This window comes from Trichosurus vulpecula, chromosome 2 (genome assembly GCF_011100635.1).
Source record: "Trichosurus vulpecula isolate mTriVul1 chromosome 2, mTriVul1.pri, whole genome shotgun sequence".
NCBI classification, from domain to species: domain Eukaryota; kingdom Metazoa; phylum Chordata; class Mammalia; order Diprotodontia; family Phalangeridae; genus Trichosurus; species Trichosurus vulpecula.
Window position 1 is genome coordinate 332,577,602 of NC_050574.1, and position 20,200 is coordinate 332,597,801.

At 42.2% G+C, this 20,200-nt stretch overlaps 2 protein-coding genes across 4 annotated transcripts in view; both read left to right on the forward strand.

The window, feature by feature from the left end:
- The window catches only part of MYLK (myosin light chain kinase), a 338,535-nt gene extending 335,906 nt beyond the window's left edge, over positions 1–2,629 (forward strand). For both annotated transcript variants that reach the window (XM_036746782.1, XM_036746783.1), the window contains exon 32: positions 97–2,629. In XM_036746782.1, coding sequence (XP_036602677.1) covers positions 97–368 — 272 coding nt within the window. In that variant the 3' untranslated portion in view covers positions 369–2,629. The remainder of the gene's footprint in view (positions 1–96) is intronic.
- A 15,300-nt stretch (positions 2,630–17,929) lies between these two features.
- The window catches only part of HACD2 (3-hydroxyacyl-CoA dehydratase 2), an 88,737-nt gene continuing 86,466 nt past the window's right edge, over positions 17,930–20,200 (forward strand). Inside the window, exon 1 of one of the 2 annotated variants that reach the window (XM_036744788.1) lies at positions 17,930–18,203. In XM_036744788.1, the coding sequence (XP_036600683.1) occupies positions 18,037–18,203 (167 nt within the window). In that variant the 5' untranslated portion in view covers positions 17,930–18,036. The remainder of the gene's footprint in view (positions 18,204–20,200) is intronic. The other variant, XM_036744789.1, reaches the window with a different exon arrangement.

Here is a 20,200-nt window from a genome sequence, read left to right on the forward strand (position 1 = left end):
AATTCAGTTCATCTGGAGTTGGCTATATATGCGTTGGGGCCAAGGTAGGAGGCATGCTTACTGTAACTGGTCTTGTTCCCTCTGTGTGTGCTGCAGGGTACCCAGACCCTGAGGTCGTCTGGTTCAAAGATGACCAGTCCATCAGGGAATCTCGTCATTTCCAGATAGACTACGATGAGGATGGGAACTGCTCTTTAATTATCGCTGATGTTTGTGGGGATGATGATGCCAAATATACCTGCAAAGCCGTCAACAGCCTGGGAGAAGCCACCTGCACTGCTGAGCTCATTGTGGAAACCATGGGGAAAGAAGGGGAAGGCGAAGGAGAGGGTGAAGAGGAGGAAGAAGAGGAGGAAGAGGAAGAGTAACACAAGGCTACAAAGAAAGAGCCTTTTCCAAATCCTATTATAGAGACTGTTTCTGTAAAGTTCAGGAAAAAAACCCAAAATATTCAAACCACCTAGTGTGATAGATTATATATTTAGGTCATTTGGGGGTTGATTCTTCAGCATGATCAGTTGATACCTCTCAGCTTTATTTATGGGCATTAATCTGAATTAGCAGGCACCTTAACATGCTAGAGTGGCTAGTTTTAGAGTAGAAAAGCTATCCAATCATTTGCCTGACCAATTTGGGTTTTTATTTAATTTTATTTTTTCAATTAACCAAAAACGTTTTTTTCTCTCTCCCACCTCCCCTCCCATTGAAGGTAAAACAAAAACAACAAGAAAACACCTTATAACCAACATGCAGAGCCAAGCACAACAAATTCCCATATTGGCAATGTCCCAAAAATACACAGGATGTTCCCAAAGTCCTAGTGCAGTTTTAAGCCATAATATAAAACGCTTTGGAGACACCCTGTACGGATGCCCAAATCCATCACTGTTCTGTCAGGAGGTGGGCAGCATGCTTTATCACTGGTCCTGTGGAATCAGGTTTTGATCTACTTGCTTTCCTAGGAAAAAGAGTGGAAAAACGCTTCTCTCAGCTGTGTTTCTAAAATCCCCCTCCCTTTGAGATCTTTCATGACAGCTCAGATTGTAGCCTAGGTCCTGATCAAGACCACAGCGGCTAACATGGCTTCTAAGTTCTTGGTGGATTTCTGGGATTTCTTCTCCTTGCCCCGTGACACCAGAAAACACTCTTTGGTGCACCAACACAGGCCTTTTGTTCTGGAACCAATGGAGCCCTTGTAAACTTAAGAGATAAATCTTACTTGCGAGTGTGCTGCTGCTCCTGGGACCTCTAATCCCTCTTCACTACCCTTCCAAGTTCCCTTGGATATGAACTCAGCAACTGCTCTCTGTAGCCCTGAGATCAGGACCTAGTACATCACTTCCCTCTAGACCGTGTCTTGACTTACTTGGAAAAATACAGTATCTGTCCTTCCATCCTAACCAAGTGGGAAAAAATAAATCTTTTCTTTTCTGTACAAGTATCTAATAGCTTCAGATATTTATGCAGAAAATAATCATAACCTAAGGGGGGAATCAAAATGCTGGCCAATAATTCTCTTCATAAATAAGGAGTCAGATATGTGCTATTACTGGTTATCAGTCAGGCACATATAAGTAAAGATTTTTGCGCTGGAATGTTCAAAAATCAGTTTGGTAACAAAGGTGGTCTTCTATCATCGTTATTTTTATTTATTTGGCCACCACGAAACAGATCTCAACTGATGACTTAGCTGTAGACCATCATGTACTTTGGAATCACCTTCAAAAGTAGTCTTAGAGTTGAATTATTCTTTTATTCCAACACTTTCCAAAAAAGCTTGTGTACCCTATATGTTCCACAATGTTTTTCATCTTTAATGTGCAAACCTGCCCCCCAAACCCTGTGATTTCTCCTCAGGTCTGATAAATACACTCAGACTTTGAATCTTTGATCCTAAAGCCTTTTACTTTCTTTCACAGTCCTAGCTAGCACTTAGCTTCTTCTTGTTCAAGGCTAATAACAGAGGCCTTGAGCTGATGTGCAAAATGCATTTTGTTTATGTGTATAGCATTCCAAATATATATATATATATATAAATATATGTGTGTATATATATTTGCATATATATACACACACATGTTTTTTCCTTTTCCCCTATTTGTATTGTGCAGCAATTTAAAATGTCAGGGGAAAAGCATAGTTCTTAAAAGTCCTTAAATCATTTCTCAATGAACAATCCGTGCAATCCTACACAGTATCGATTTTAGGATGTTCGATATTACCTAGTTTTATGTCTCTTTATTTTGTGTTTTATGTGTTGAACTTTGCATCTGCTTTGCTCTTTGCTGCTAGGTTCCAAATGCCAGAGTGTCTTTTACTTTTTTAAACAGATAAAAAGAATGTTTGTTTTCCTAGCCACAGTATTGCCACAGTCCATTATAAGGAAGGGTTTTTAATTGATTTAGTGCATTCAGAGCTTTTCTCACCATTTTTAAATGTGTTTAGGTAATAATGGTGTGTGCGCGCGTGCGCGTATGTGTGTGTGTATATGTGTGTTTGGGTTTTTTTTTAATACCTTCTTGAAATTATGCTGTTTTCCCCAGTTTGTTATACCATCAAAATGGTAAGAAATGAGAACACTACAGCTGTAGTTAACTCACAATTTTTAAATAAAGAATACCACAAAGCATGCTAGTTGTATAATTCTTTACATATTCCATTTGTGTGCTTACCACAGACTTTGTCGTACAAATAGATTTTGGTATTAGAATCAAAACTATTTTGTACAAATGTGAGTAGTCTTGAATGACTCATTTTGCAGCAGGTAGTGTGATGTTATTGTTGTTAGCGCAGTCTTAGGCCAAATTCTTTTAAACACTAGTTAGTTATAATTTCATTTTTTATTGTTGTTCAGTCATGCCCAATTCTGTGACCCAATTTGGGGATTTCTTGGCAAAGATAGTAGAGTGGTTCACCATTTCCTTTTCCAGCTCACTTTACAGATGAGGAAACTGAGGCAGATAGGGTTAAGTGACTTGCCCAGGGTCACACACCTAGTAATATCTGAGGCTGGATTTGAACTCATTAAGTTGAGTCTTCCTGATTCCAGGCTCAGCACTCTATGCACTGTACCACCTAGCTGCTCCCATAAATCCATACTATTTTTGGTTTTATTTGGAGGTAATCAGGTTTCAGTGACTTGCCCAGGGTCACAAAGATAGTTAAGTGTTTGAGGCTGGATTTTGTGAAGTATAAAATGTTCAAGAGACATAGTTTCTAGGTAATTAATGGTTTTATTAATCCTGCTAGCATATACTTAATAAAAGGGGTCAGTGGCACTCTCCAATATCAAAGACCCCTCATGGAACCCACTCAACGTTTACATGCCTTTGGCAGAGTAGATGTTCTTGAGGGTGGCAATCAACTCTGATTGGTTAACAATTAAGAAGAATGAATGTTATAATGAAAGGTGGGCTTATTCTAACGAGGACCTGGGGGACATGACTATGATCACTCAGCCTTGGTCAAAGAGACTTATCTATACATATCACCCTGTCTAGGGTAATCTAGAAAAAAAGGGGAAATCCACTTTTACCCAGACCTATCTGACTCAAACAAAATGGGCCAGAATCCATCAATTCACGTAAACTAAAATTTCTTTACCTTCTGAACAGATCCGAGTTTTCCCAGTGGGGCGCATCTGCCCAAAATTTCACCCCTTTATCAGCCTTACCCTTCAAAGGCTGACTGAATAGCCTACGGTGAATGAGGAACTAGAAAGGGAGGGGAACCTTAGTCCTAATTCAGTAATTGGCTATTAATATAATAGAGAAGTAATCATTTCTCCCAATTTGAACTCAGGTCTTCTAGTCAGGGCCAGTGCTCTATCCACTGCACCACCTAGCTGCCCCTATATTTGTAATTACGCCCATCCCAACATTGTCTTGCCACCTGTCAGAAGGTGATTCTAGCAGGTAACAGCAGCAGTTCTATTCTTATTGGTGCTTTTTTTGACTCAAGATTTTCTTTCTGCATGAATTCCAAAGGCATTTCCTGTTGATGACTAATTAACTGCCATCTCTCTCAGTTACTGTCCCTCTTGTTGATCTTGCCTTGTAAGAGGCTATTTATCAGAAGGCATAACCCAAAAGAAAACCAATCCTTGACCAGTAATTTTTGTATTATTATCCAAAATTATTAGATCACAATCTAGAAATGTCTGAGTGATTAACTATGATTTCTTCAAAATGAAAGAATTGTCTCAATTCTTTCCTAATGGAGAATAGATTAGTTATTTGAAAGTAGGTAAAAAGTAGTATGAACCAATGGAGAGCTGCCCTCAGAGTTAGAAAGGCCTGGGTTCAAATCCAGTCTCTAATACATGCTAGACTATCTGACCCTGGTAAGTCCTTTAACTTTTCAGAGTCCCAGGCAATTCTCTAGAACTATTGGTGGCAGATGTACATTCACAAAAAGAATGGCCTTGCTAGGAACTCCCAACTCATTTCAAATCATAGGCCAAAAAAAAAGAAAGAAAAGTGAAAGCATTTTTATTCTTTGCCACTTTTCTTCTGAAGTATTAAGAAACTAATTCTTAGGTATTCCAGTTTTTGATATCTTTTATGTCTGGCTGAAAACGCAGCTGGTAACTTGCAACTTTAAGCTTTTTACATGTTAAGATGGGCTTTTAGTGTTTGCAACTCCGCCTTGTACCCCAACCTCCTTGAAACACCCCTGAGACACAATCTAAATGATCTGTACTAATAAAAGTGGATAATGGGGATCCACAAATAAATTCAGACCTTCACCTTTTTAAAAGCAAGTATGAAATGAATAGTGATAAAATGAAGAGGAAATTTTCTTTTCTAAAAACAAATGGTTTCTACTTCTTTCTCTTGGCTGCTTACATTAGTCTCTATCTTTTTAAATGAGATTGAGGTCGTCACCCATGGTTTCGATTGCATAGTATGGTAGAAAGTGGGAGGAACTGCAATTTAACAATACATAATCTACAGGGCATGACTAAATATTAAAAAGCAGCTAAAGGAAATCAGTCTTTGGGTGGGGGGCAGTAATCAGTCTTAATAGTGTACACTGAGCTTTCATTAAATGTACTAGAAAATTTAGGGATTTAGGACATCATTCTTAGTGTACAGATGTACCACCTTCTATTCCAAAGGCATCTAGGTGGCACAGTGGATAGAGCAATGGGTTTAGAAACTGGAAGACTCTTCTTTCTGAGTTCAAATCTGGCCTCAGACACTTACTAGCTGTGTGACCCTGGGCAAGTCATTTAACCCTGTTTTCCTTAGTTTCCTCATCTATAAAATGAGCTGGAGAAGGAAATGGCAAACCACCACTTCAGTATCTTTGCCAAGAAAACCCCAAATGGGGTCACGAAGAATCAGATACGACTGAAATACCCAACAACAACAAATTCCAGGGGTTCTTAACTTGAGGTACCTCCAATGAATCTATCATTACATTTCAGAGAGTCCACAGACTTAGGAAAAATACATTTCTTTAATTTCAATAGAATTGGTTACCTTTTCAATCCTATACATTTTATTTTATGTTTATTTTTTAATTAAATTTATCTTATTTTCAATTCATGGAATAAAACAAGCATTTCCATGACACAATACAATAAAAAGATGATTGCACATGAAACTGCAAACCTACTGTGTACAACTTGCTATTTCCTCCAAATACACAACAAAGTTATCACATATTTTGTGTTTAACAGCATTTTTCTGAGGATGCGTCCATATATTTCTCTATATATATTTCAGTGCCAAAAAAAAAAGCTTAACAACACTTTTTCTACCTTTAACATTTTGAAATATCAATTCTGTTTCTCATCATGGACGCAGAACAGAGTGACCGACAAGTTAGATAGCTTCTACTAAGTGAATTGGTTATTGGTTATATGAGCCAACTAGCTAAGTCAAGTCCCCAACATTTTTGTTGTGTGGAACTATTCTGTTAATCACCTAAAGTCTTCACTTAAACAGTGAGAGATTAAGAGGGGAGAAGAGGTTGATGGAGAAGTTTGAGTCCTGATATGGAAGATAGAGAACTAGAGGAAAAGGAAAGACCTTGATAGGGAAATCCTGAAGGGAATTGGGGGAGGAGTCTAGCATTTATGGGATTTGAGAGATGGGAGATGTGACATGCTGGGTTTTTCCCTCTTGTTTTGACAATGGATGGATGACTGTCTTCACCCTCAGGTCTCACTCAGTGAATGAACAAGCCCCTTGTCTCTGGCCTGGTTCTGGTTCTGTTGAAAGTTTGGTGTTGATCTAGGTTGTATGGACTACCTCTGACCCTTGATCAACCTAGACCTGTCACTGACCAAATGCTCAAATAGCTAACCCTACCTCAACTCATCAGATGGGCAATTACTCTCAGACCCATAGCATCACACTCTAAGGGGCAGCATATGGAAGACTTCCTGGCACCTCACCCTTCATGTCCTGCCCCTGAGCAGTACCAGGGCAAACAAGACACTTCAGAGTCGTGTAATTCTAGCATTATGAGCTTTGGTTCAACAGAGTCTTTGCTGTGAACACTACTACAGGTGTGCTGGAGTCACCAGTGTGATTCTGGGCTATTCCTAGAAGATTCCCACTAGGAACACTTAGTGCTTTCCATTAATGAAACATCCTGTTGCCCTTATTCTCCTTTCAATATTTTAGCTTACTATTATAACTGGTCTTCTTGAGGATAGATGCCTTGTTTTTATCTTCTTATTTCCACTAAACATTCAAATTATGGGGTCCCACCTCTGTCTCTTGTCTTTCACCATTTCAACAATGCTCTTTATTCACATTTGATATTACATAAGATATAGGTTTCTTTGGGATTTCTCAGATTTGGAGTGGCTTTTGGCTCCCACTGTCTTCTGTTTAGCTTCTGATCTGAGTTAAAACATTCTAGCCCAGTACTCAGAATGATCTATGAAATCAATTTTTTTCTGGAAAGCCAATATTGAGTTCTTCAGAGGCTATAAGACCACCTCATTTGCTCCTTGTTTTAACCCCATGAGTTGTTGAGGCACTTATTTAAATTAAGGATATGGAAATAGCCTAATGACAACAACGGAATTTGAAGCAAAAGTGCAATTTCCTATGACAAAATTTTTAAATATTATTAAAAAGATATGGAAAGGTGACCACTTAAGAGCCAGCTTGGATTTATCAAGAACAGGTCATGCCAGATTCATCTCAATTTTGGGGGATGTGGGGGTGGATAGGATTACTAGACTTAGATCAGGGGAAAATTGTAGAAATAGCCAAATATTTGGCTGAAAAATAGATAAACTAAGTCTCATACTGTCTTTGTGGATAAGATGGAGAGATGTGGACTAGATAATAAAATAATTTGGTGGATTTGGAGCTAGTTGAATGACCAAACCCACAGAATAGTCATTAATGTATTGATGTCACTCTCCAAAAGGCACTACAGTGTGTACTGATGTCAGGAGATCTCTAGTAGAGTGCTTCAAAGGTCTGTCCTTGGTCTTGTTTTATTCAACTTTCTTTTTTTAAATTAGTGACTTTGATTAAGGCATATATGATGTGGTTATTCACTCTACAGATGATGCGAACCTGAGAATGTTAATAGTCAATAAACATTTATTAAGTACCTGCTATTCTGTTAGGCACTGTGCTAAGTTCTGAGGATGCAAATATGAAAAAAGAAAGTCCCTGCCCTCAAGGAATTTGCAATCTAATAGGAGAAAAAAACACATAAAAGGAAGCTAAAAAAAAGCAGGGGGTAGGGAAGAAGATACCCAACATGGCAACATGGTCTAGAAGTCAGAGTAATATCAGAATAGTGCAGCCACGTGAGAAACGAGATGTCAAAGCTAAACTCCCTCAAGTGGAGGGATCACAAGATCAGAGATCCAGAGTTGGAAGGAATCTCAGAGGCCATCTAGGTTAACCACCATCATTGTCCAGCTTGGAAAACTAAGGCCCAGGAATGTTAAATGACTTGCCCAAGGTTACACAAATAACAGGCATCAGAGACAGGAAATGAACCCAGGTCCATTCACTGCTGAGCCACTTTCCATTGTATATGTAACTTGTCAAATTTAAAAAAAGAGCCCAAAAGACAAAATAGTAGGCTAGAACAATCAAATAATAAGCACTTAGTAAGCCTCCACTATGTGCAAGGCGCTGTGCTAGCCACTGGGTCTACCAAGACAAAAGGAAAAATAGTCTCTGCTCTTAAGGAGTTTATAGTCTAGCCAGGAGAGGCAACATGTCCTTATATAGCAATATACAAAAGAGATACAAGGTGATTTTGAAGGAAAAGGGAGGAACAAGAAAGGTCTTATGTAGTAGAAAGTCATACTTCAGCTGAGTCTTGAAGAAAACTCAGGATCCTGAGAGATATGAATAGTGTAAGGAATGATTTAATTTTGTTTCCACAGAAATCATGTTGTGAGAGATCAGTGAAAATTAAGTTTCCACAGAACAATAGTGTCAGCTTGAACAAAGAAGGGAATAAAAATTAACTATGGCAGGTGGACCCAGCCAATCAGAGAATAGCTGGTGGTTTTGTGGAAACACAAACCCAGGATATTGGGAAAGCTGGCCTAAACCAGCCAGATAACCCTCGGGGTTGAGGGGAGAACTGAGTCAAATTACCATTAGGCACGCTTAATTGGCTAATTGAATATTACCTTACACACCCACAGGGAGGAGTTTTCTGCCATTTTTGAACATGGGACATAAGAAGGGGGGGAGGGGACATGCCTACATATATCAAGAAGAAAACATACCAGGGGGTGTTGGGAAGAGTGTGACCCAGAAGGGAGAGGGCCAATCCCTGCCCTCAGGGTGGGAATTCAGGGATTAACACTATAAAACTGATCTCTTTTTTGTAATGGGTACTCTCTCTTCCTAAAGAAGACAGGAATCAGCTCCTGGGCAGGAATATTTCCAATTCCTTTGGATTCTTCCACAATAAATTGTCCTCGATACCTGAATTTCAGAGTCAAGCGTATTTCTAACAATATGATACATAATAAAATAAAAACCTAAGGAGACACACTTATGACTAATGCAAGAGATAAACTGATTGTAGTAGAAAGCAGTGGGGGAAAGTAGAAAGCCCAGAGGTTGAGAGCAGACACTCTCATTCTCTGTGTAAAATATTGCCTTGCCAGGTGAAGCTCACTAAGCAAGAGGCCCATTCACCTAGACTCGGTCTTAGATAATGGGACTTGTCTTATGGATATCCTGGATTGAATCTTCAACTATCTGAGTGCTGCAGATGTCCTGGAATGAGATTAAAAGTATTTGTGGCTTGTCATTTCTTTACTAAGGGAGGAGAGGGAATTGAAATGTGAAAAAAAAAAATGGGAGATATACCGTATTTCCCCATGTATAAGATGCACCCTTTTTCAAAAAATTTGGGGTCTAAAGCCTGGGTGTGTCTTATACAGTGGTTGTAGATTTTTTTTTACTTGTATTTCCCACTTTTTTGCACTTGTCTTTGCACTCATTGTTTCGCGTTTGTTACCGGTATATTATGTTACATTTTGCCATGTTCTTCCCAGAAATGGATCAGAAAAGATTTTTGTACAGTGCTGAATTCAAGTTAAAAGCGATCCAGTTTGCAAAAGTGAATGGAAATCGTGCTGCTGAACGTAAGTTTGGTCCTCCTCCAACTGAGAAAACAATCTGAGACTGGCTATGGGAAGAAGAAATCCTACTGAAAACGCCACAGCAGAAGAAGGCCATGAGAGGCAAGTCAGCAAAATGGCCTGATTTAGAAAGAGAACTGAAGATATGGATTGAAGAGCAAAGGGCAATTGGAATTCCTGTGTCCACAAAGATGGGTCAGCATGAGGCAAGAAGTACTGCTGATGAAAAAGAAGTTACTGGTTTCAAAAGAGGACACAATTGGTGCTTCAGGTTCATGAAACGGAATGGACTAAGCATCTGTACACACACTAGACTTGCCCAAAAGATGCCTGAGAGCTATGAGCAGATGAATAAAACTTGAGTTCAATAACTTTATGTAATACATTTTTTTCAAATTTCAGGCCCCAAAATTAAGGTGAGCTTTATACATGGGATTGTCTTATACATGGGGAAATATAGTAAGTATAAGTTTAAGAAGCCCTGGGCTAGACCACAGTGTGTGGGAGTTGTGTGCAATGAGGATGGAAATATGTGTTGAAGCCAGGTTGTAAAGGCCTTTAAACGCTTAAACATTTATATCTGATCCTGGAGAGAGTAAGAAACCACTGGAGTTTACTGAACAGAGCAGTGATGTAACAGATCTACACTCTCAGAAAAGCAATTTGGCGGCTAGATGAAGAAGCTAGATGATTAGAAGGGGAGTGACTTAAGAGAGAGGAACCAATAAGGAGTCTATCATAATAGTCCAGTGGAGAAGAGATGGGACCTGAACTATGGTGGTGACTGTAGGAGTTGAGAGAAGGGAATATATAAGAAACACTTAGAGGTAGAAGCAGCAAGATCTAACAACTGAATGGATAGGTGGGTACATGACTGCATGCTTTCCTTGCATAGGGAATTCTATGAAAATTCTATGAAAATAGGTAGTAAGGGTTATGGTGGATACTGGGAAAGGTCAAAGTGGAGAGAGATTCTAGGCTGTTGATTGCAGCATCATTGAAACGGCTCCAGACTGAGCAGAGAGGAGCAGGCCAGAAGAGGTGTGCATGAGAAGAACAGTACACTTCTTTCCCTGTGTACAGGAAAGGTTCAGACTCGCCCGGACAAAACACCCCGCACTCCAAGAAGCCTGAAAGGGGTTTTTTTATTATTAAAATACAGGCAAGAAAGATGGAAATTGAAAGCAGCAGAGAAGGAAGCTTAAGAATAATAATAGCAAGGCAATTACTACTAAAATCAACATATTTACAGTCATCACCGATGCAGGGGAGCTCCAACACCTGACCACACAAGCTGGGGAATCCCGGGGGTACAGCCGTCAGGGTCCCACGCACGGAAGTCCCAGGCCAGACGTCTCTGCCATGGGTGAGATTCCAATTTGGGGTCCGAATTTCATGGCATAAATAATGCTGGAAACAAAGAAGGCATCATGCCAGGTCTTTTTAGCAAACGCTACATCTTATGCAAGGCCCTGAAAGGAGGCCAATCCCTTCAAGGTCTCTAAGTGCAGCATGCGTCCTTGGAGCAGCTAGTTCCAAGAACCTGGCGGATTTGTCTCAGGGTCTTGGCCAGGACCCAGGAAGTGTGTGGGACAGTAATTTCTCAAAATGAAATAACAATCAAAGGTTTCTCAAGGCAAAGACAGAAGCTTTATTTGCAAGTCTCGCGTGAGAATTGGGCATCGCCCACTCCAGAGTGGTCTGGGGTAGGGAGGCAAGTTTCAGAAGGCAGACAGTTTATATACCCCTTAAAGGCCCCCCCCCCAGAAAAACCCTTACAAAAACAATTCTAAGAAGCCCCCAAATCCCCCTTACAAAAACAATTCTAAGAAACCCCAAAACCCCCCTTACAAAAACAATTCTAAGAAGCCCCAAAACTCCCCTGGACCTCCATCCCCATCCATGGGGGTTGTTGGCCTCACATTCTTGAAACAAGGAAAGATTCTTAATCTAACACCTTAACCTCAAACTACCAGACAGCAGTTACAGGCATGCTCACCCTCTGAGTATGCAGGATGTGGATATATGTGGTGCATGTGCAAGTTTAAGCAGGGGAAGCAGGGGGGAGTTTAATTTTTAAACTTAAAGATATAATTCAGGCATTATGGAAGCTAAAATATTAAGTATCCTCTTTCCTTCTCACTCAGGAAGAACCCCGTTCTTGTGTTCCCAGGGCTTTCTACTTCAGGAGATAAGACTTGTGCCAAATTTGCAACTGAGTCAAGGCCTCGGTTTGTATAATCTTACATACCTAAGAGGGCTTAAATCTTACCCCTTCACCCTGCAGTGCTGGCCCAGTGCCTGGTACCACGTAGCCAAGACAATGAGGTTGTGAACCTGGTGACTGGAAAGATAGTAGTATCCTCTACAGATCTTTACAGAGAAGTACAGAAGAGGGGTGGGTGTAGGAGGAAAGTTATGGACATGCTGAGTTCTAGATATCTAGTAGACATCCAGTTCAAAATGTCCAACACACAGACGGAGCTCAGGAGAGAAACTGAAATAACCTGGGAATACAAATCTGGGAGTCATCAGCATAGAGAGGATAATTAAATTCATGACAGTTGATGTGGCCACCAATATTATAGAGAAAAAGAAGAGAGTCCAAGACAGCTAATAAACATTTATTAAGGACCTACTCTGTGCTAATCTCTGTGCTAAGTGATAGGACAGAACCTTGGGGAACATCCACAAGTAGGGAACATGATATGGATGTTGATCCAGTAAAGGAGACTGAGAAAGAGTGGTCAGATGGGGAGGAGAGAGTGCAGTGTCACAAAACCCAAGGATGAGAGTGTGGTCATCAGTATCAGATGCTTCAGAGAAGTCAAGGAGAATGAGAATTGAGAAAAGGCCGACATATAGAGATCACTAGAGAAGTTTCATCTGAGTAGCCATGTAAGAAGCCAGATCATAGATAGTTTAGAAGAGAGGGAGAAAAGAAATCAAAGTGAGTGTAAAGAACTTTTTTAAAAAATTAATTAATTTATTTTTAGTTTACAACATTCAGTTCCACAAGCTTTTGAGTTCCAAATTTTCTCCCACTCTGTCCCCTCTCCCCTCCCCCCTCCCCAAGATAGCATGCAATCCTATATAGGCTCTACATATACATTCACATTAAACATATTTTCACATTAGTCATGTCACAAAGAAGAATTATAAGCAATGGAATGAACCATGAGAAAAAAGAAACAAAACAAATGGTATCCTTCAATCTGTATTCAGACTCCGTAATTCTTTCTCTAGATGTAGATAGCATTTTCCATCATGAGTCTTTTGCAGTTGTCTTAGAACCTTGCAGTAAAGAATTTTTTTTCAAGAAGTTTAGCTGACAAAGTAAGAGCTAAGATGATGGCTTGAAGGATGAGTAGGGTCTAGGGAGTGTTTTTAAGGATGAGGGAAACTTAAGCTGGATTGAAGGCATAATGAAAGGAATCAGTAGCTATGGAGAAATTTCCAAATTTTTTTTTTTTTGGCAGGGCAATTGGGATTAAGTGACTTGCCCAAGGTCACACAGCTAGTACATGTGTCAAGTGTCTGAGGCCAAATTTGAACTCAGGTCCTCCTGACTCCAGGGCCGGTGCTCTACTCACTGTGCCACCTAGCTGCCTCAATTTCCAAATATTTTAAAAAGTATCATATAGAAGAGGGTTTTGAATTGTTCTGTTTGGCTTTGTTGGGCAGAAACAGGATCAGCTAGTGGAGATTCCAGGGAAGCAGATACTGGTTTCGTTTAAGGAAAAACTTCCTCACAATTACAACTGTCTGAAAAATGAAACAGGATGCCTCAGGAGGATGTGGGCTCCCTTTCATTAGTGGATTTAAAACCAAGGCAGAATGATCTCTTGTTGGGGATGTTACATTGACCATTCTTGTTCTAGTTTGTGTTGGATGCCTCTTTGGTCCCTTCCACTCTGATCTTGTGAACACTTAGCTGAGTTTGGCTGCCATGTATTAGGGTAGGGGAGAGAATATCCTTTGACATGGAAAGAAGGTCATTTTGGAGAATATATTAACAAATATCCAGATGGTGTTTTAGTACTAAGAGTGGGGAATGAAATTCTGAGCGCCTTTAGTTAATGATTGCAGGAAAGTTGGCAGAAATTGGAGAAGATCTTCAGGCTTCCAGTCTTATCCAAGAAATCCACTTCACAAATTAGCATACATTGTCATAAGAATTCCAGACAGCATGTAACTAACTGTGAGTCAACCTGTTCAATTCATCAAAAATTTATTAAGCTGTTTTGATTTGTAGCACCTCCTCTGGGCTACACTTTTCAACTCATTCTTATGTTAGGCTCCCTGGAGGTCACTTAATCCAGGTTTAAGATATTCTGTAGGTCCACATTCTTCGAACTATAGTTTATAGCCCTAACTAATATGTTTACCTTAGTGCTGAGAAACACTCCAAAACAAAAAGATCCCACTTTACCTGCCCCATTCAAACAAAAGCCAGACTCATTAACGGCACTTGATAGCCTTAGCATCCCCAAAGAGAAGAACAGCAAAAGAATCCTGCCCTGATTACCATTACAGGTACCCACCTGTTGACTTTGTTGCCACAAGCTTCTCACATTAACCCTATGAGCTTATCTTAAATGAGGTTTCCCTGCTCCACCAGAGTGATCTCACTCCAACCCAGAATCAAGCTAAAGCCTTATTGGAGCTTCTTCTTGTTGCTGGTGTCCTTGCTGAGTGAGCCTCACACTCTGGCTGAACTGTGGTGAAGTCTTCATAGCAGTTGCAAAGGTCTGACCTCAAGTAAAGAAGATATCATCCATTAAATCAATTGCTTAATGTAGCTAACAACTCAACTTCACCCATCCCATGAGGATGTCTGTAGGCTATAGTTTCATGTGTACTCAGATCTGAACCAAGAAAAAAGGCAGTTCCCATGAAAATAGTCTGCAAGTCAAACGAACACTTGCTCCTGGATGTATGAGGAAAGAAAGGGTACAGCTCACTTTCTTGGATATTATTCCACACAAAAAAGAAACTAAGAGAGCCTAAAGATACTCTCAGGCATGCATTTCATTCATTTGGTCAGACACCAGTTTTGCTGAACAGCAAATTTCAAGACAATCTGAGCAGTTAGGGCCAGTTTCCTGGTCCCATACCATTACGCATTAATAGACACATATTAGGGAAGCCCCTACCAGATCCCTTCTCTCTCTTTGGAATACACAGATATGATATGTTTCCCTTGAGCCACCTCTGTCTAGGCAAAACTTGAGGGAGGCAAACACAATAAATTAAGGAAAAATGAAATCCCAAGGGACATGAGCTCAGAATTCCACCGTTCATGGGACCTTGCATGAATATATAAACGACAAAGTTTTCTATGCTGGGGTTGAAAGTTGGCTCTGACAGTGACTCTTAGAATCTGCAGTTAGCTGCTTCCAGCAGTGAGGGGCTGCCTCATCTCTACTGGCTGAAGGATTAGCAGGAAGCCTAAGTGCTGCCTCCTCATTTGGCAGCCACTCTAGCTTTTTGTGATTTTTATGGCCATTTGGCCTTAGCGCACACAAGTTTACTTCTCTCTGACATCTACATTTTAATTATAGAAATTCAAGCTGCTGACACAAGTGCCTCTACCAGCTAAATACGAGTGGCTGAATCTAATCTCATAAATTCTAGTTATCTGGGAAGACCTGATTCATTGTCCTCCTGGATCACCCAGGGGCAGCCCTGGGGTCCTACATCTCATTGTGTTGGGTCCTACTTTGTGTTACATTTGGCTTGTATTCATCAAGTCTTTTCTAGGATCTCTTCCTTGAGGAAGACTTCCCTGGAAGACTCATCTTCCTGAGTTCAAATCTGGCCTCAGACAGACACTTACTAGCTGTGTGACCCTGGGTGAGTCCCTTAACCCTGTTTGCCTCAGTTTCCTCACCTGTAAAAAAAGAACTGGAGGAGAGGGTGTTAGGTCATATTAAGCAACCTGAATGCTGATGGCAGGAATTCAAAGTCAAGGATTGAGCAAAGACAGGTTGGCATGAACATGAGACAGGCTGGAAAGGAAGCAGAGAAGTGATTCCCAACAGCTAAGTCAGGAGAAGTGTAGGGAGCTACGAGATAAACACAGTTTATAGGACAGCTAGGTGGTGCCAGATAGAGATAGAGTGCCAGACTTGGAGTCAGTTAGACTCATCTTCCTTTCTGAGATCACCTTTGGCCTCAGATACTTACTAGCTGTGTGACTCTGAGTAAGTCACTTATTCCTGTTTGCCTCATTTTTCTCATCTGTGAAATGAGCTGGAGAAAGTCACAAAGAGTGGGATAGGGCTGAAACAACTGAAAAATAACAATGATCAATCTGGAACTGGATTTTTAAAAACAGGGCAATAGTACAGGATAGGATTGGAGGATCATAGATCTAGAGCTTGGAGGTAATCTAGTCCAAACCCCTTATTTCACACGTGAGGAACCAGAGGCCCAGGGTAAGTGATTTGCTCAAGGTCATGCATATGGTGAGCCCATGCTCTTTCTATGTACCATAGGGGGCTCAGAAAAACAAATGTATAGTGAGACTGGGGTTTGATAATGGAAAGATTTAAAAAAAAACACTGTAGAAAGGAATCAATAAAAATTTGGAGAAAAACTGGATAGCAGCATTGCAAAAAAAATGAGCTTAGACAAGCATTGACAGCAACTACAAAACATTCTGGGTGGATCAGTGACCTAAATATAAACACAAACAAAATGGGGGAAAATGTAAAATTTACCTTAATTGTGGGGAAGATACAAATTCTAACAAATGGAAGAAAATATTGGAAACCGTTTCTACTAAATTATAAATTCTTTGAAGGCATGAACAATGTCTTCCTCCTTTTTTGTGCCCCACGGCCTTGTACTTCTTTCCCCCCCTTCCTTCCTTGACAATCTCTCCCACCCCTGGATGTATCGATTATACATGCTCTGCAAAACATATTTCCATATTAGCTATGCTGCAAAAGAAAATAGTGCCCCCCAAAACATTAATAAAAAATTTAAAAGTACCCTTCAGTCTGCACCCAGTTCATCAGTTATCTCTCTAGAGGTAAATAGCATTTTTCATGGTGGGTCCTTCGGAATTGCCTTGGATCATTGTCTCGATCAGAGTAACTTAAGTCTTTCGTACTGGATCATCCTTACGATATTGCTTAAGCAATCACTTAAAATTGGTAAAAGAGAAACTCCTTGAAGGAACCTTTTTGTAAAGCAAATGTTCCCAGTTCATTTATTTCCCAAGTTTTCGATCTAAACTAGATTTTTTTTTTTAAAGCTGAGCATTCAATTCCACAAGTGTTAATTTAAGAGAGGATTTTACCACCGGCCAAATTCCTCCTAAAAGGCTGACAAATCGGAGAAAGGAACACTATTGCCACGCCCAAGGAACAGACCAGTCTTTCTTACCACTTTAAAAGAAAACCGGGGGAGCATGAGAGTGGGTTGGGCGCGGGCTCCACAGCAGGTTCCACCGGCTGTTCTGGTGGGGGCAGGTTTTCCATCCCCAGTTCTCCCCCAGACAAGGTCTTCCCACTAGCAGCAAACAGGAACACGTCGTTCCCGTCCCACCCCCGAGGGGTGGCGTTGCCCTCCTCTCAAATTTGGAGAGCAAAGTCACGCCCCCTCGCCCCACTGCGGCCCGCCTACCAGAGAAAATACGGTAACCCCGGGCTGAAGCCCCAAAGGCTGCCACTCCTAGGCAATCAGGAGTACTGGCTTCCAGTACAGCCTCAGCCTCGGGACTATCCCGGGAAAGGCGGCCTTTTCCCCTCGGTGAACCTCAGTTTCCCTCATATGTAAATTAAGGGGGGGGCGGGGATGGTCTCGAGAATTCAAAAGGCCCCTTTCCCACTTGACTTCCTATGATTCTTCGGTTCTCAAGCCCTCCCTCGATTCGGCCAAAGGGACACGAAGAGAATAAAACAAGAGAGGTTTGAGGGTACAAAAGTCCCCGCCGTCGTTCCCTTTACTCTCTGAAAGCAGAAACACTTCCCCGCCCTGGGGATTGACATTAGCCAACCACCACAGCGAGCGCAAGGCCCGGGCGACGGGTGCCTCGCTGGGTCAAAGGCAGCACCGCCTGAGGTCTGGAAGCGGTGAGACGGCGTTCATTTGCCCTCATCTAATATGGCGCACCGTGAAGTGGCGGCTATTGCGAAGAGGGGGCGGGACTAGGGAAGAGTGTCGTTTGCCTCCATCAGAAGTGGCAAGAACAGTTGGGAGGAGCAGGGAGAGGGCCTTGCGGGTCAGTTGCCCTAATCAAAGATGGCGTCACCGGAGCTCTTTCTTTCCCTCCCCCCCTCCATTCTAAGCGCTCCTCCCCGACCCCTCCCCATCACCCTGGCCCCGCCTCCCACTCGCCAAGGCCCTCCACCTACCCGTCGCTGGGCTGGGCGCACTCAGTGGCGGTTTCTCTCTGCCCGGGGCAGGTAGGGATCGTCTCTGTGGACATGGCGGCGGCTGCGGCGGCGTCGGGGTCTTCGGCGACTGGGACGAAGGGAAATGGGAGCGGCGGCCGGGCTGGGCCCGGTGAAGCTGGCGGGCCGAGGAAGAAGAAGGGGCCGGGGCCCTTGGCCACCGCGTACCTGGTTATCTACAATGTAGTGATGACTGCGGGGTGAGGAGGGGAAGGGGGTGCAGGTGACCGGGGCGCGGGTGGGGGTGGAAGGGAGGGTTGAGCCGGGGAAGGAGGGAGGCGGCGGGGGGGGGGGGGGCGGTGTCCCAGGTGGGGAGGGGGCCGGCGAGCCCGGAGGACGTCCAGCGAGCATGCGCCCTGACGACGGGCGTCCCTTCATTCATTCATTCTCACTTGTTCTGCTAAGCCGGTCTACGCGCCGCGGCACGGAGCTTCGGCGGCGCAGCTGGGGGAGGTGAAAAGATGAATGAAGCGAGCCCAGCCCTGCTCTGGACGAGATCGGTGCATGCATAACTAGGAGTGAGGCTGCAGGTGCAGTCTGGACTTTGGGTCAGGGGCTGGGCTTGGAAGGGACCGGGTGTAGGATTTGGGGATAGCTGGGGGTGGGTTTTATTCACGGGGGAGGGAACGCCGAGAGTAAAGGGCCGAAAATGAGTGAAAGGTATGGGAATGCTCTGAGCTAGGAAATTGGGGAAGATGGGCAGCAAATGGCCGTTAAAAGCCGGTGGTTGAAAACCTTGGAATGACATGCTAAGGAGTTTGGACCGTATTTAGGAAACACAGAGAAAACCATTGATGGAAGGTTTTGAGTAGGAGAATGAAGTGGTTAATATGGCCTGGGTGTGTAGGATGGATCCGAGAGGGGGTAAGCTGGAAGTGAACAGACCTGTTGGGCAGCTGTTGTGCAAAGACAAAGTATTTGAGGGTCTGGGTAGGGGGGTGGCAGGTACGTGGCCATGGCAGGATGTGAGAGACCCATCGGAGAGGATATTTAGTTGTATTGGGAAAAGGAAGACGGCCTTTTGTAGGTGATGGGTAGCTGAGTATATTGTGAGGCATGTGCAAAAATTCCCACCGGAACCGGTATTGGGGAGGAAGAAGGTTTAATATAAAAGAGAGCTTTGTGTGTGTGTGTGTGTGTGTCAGTCTTCTATGTATGGGGAGGGACTGAGGCTTATCAGTCCCAGAGAACAGTTTGAGACCTTCAGATTTTAGCCGAGTGGTCAGAAGGCAATCTTAATATAATCTGGCGTTTGAGTTGGGGAGGGGGGAGGAAGTGTCTTCAATTGGGAAGAATTTGAGTAGATCTAGAGAAATTAGCCTGTTGCCACGATGTGGATAATTTACTTTCACATTTTTGGGAAGTCTTAAAGCTTAAATTTTTTTGGCCCTCAAAGGACCTAGTACAGTGCTTTGTACATTCTTTGCACTTGGTACCTAATGAATACCTGATTTTGAAAAAAAAAATCTTTTAAATATTTAAAGACACCTTAATTTTTTAGTATTCTTAAAATATCACTGATTCAGTCTAATGGGGGGAAAGCCTGTTGAACTAGTATAAAGTCTAAATATAGACTATACTTAAAGTAGTAAAGTTTTATTACTTTCAAGGTACAATAGTCCAAATAGGCTAAAATGTTCTCAGAGGTTTCTAGAAAACTTTAATGAACAGGTGGCATGTCAGTTTGTGGACATGGAAGTACTTAAGGATCCTCTAAAATCATTGTTTTGCTGTTATTCTTTGTTCCTCAGTCCTTGGAAAGTCAACTTCAGCCCTGTTTGGGCAGATCTGAATCATTATCGTAGGAATGAAGAGGTTCACAATAATTCACAGAGCCTGAGGTGTTCTCTGAATCCTGGACATCGGATTTAAGAGCACCTATGTAGATAAACAAAACAGACCAGCCAGACAGGAGTGGTGACAATGACAGCTGCTCTCCTTCCACTGCCTAGTGCCCTTTCTCAGGCTTTTCCAAAGTGCTGTCTGCAGCAGGGGAGATTTGGGCATAGGATGGATGCTTCTCTTGATCCTGGAGCATCAGTTATTAGGCTTCTGTCCAGAACTACATTCTAAGCAGGAGGTGGGCAAGGGGAAGGACTGACCTTCATCTATTCCAGTGGGGGTTTCCATCTTTGGTTGGTAGGGAGTTAGACCAAAGTGTTTACATTGAACCAGTTTTTCTTCCAGTATCAGTACT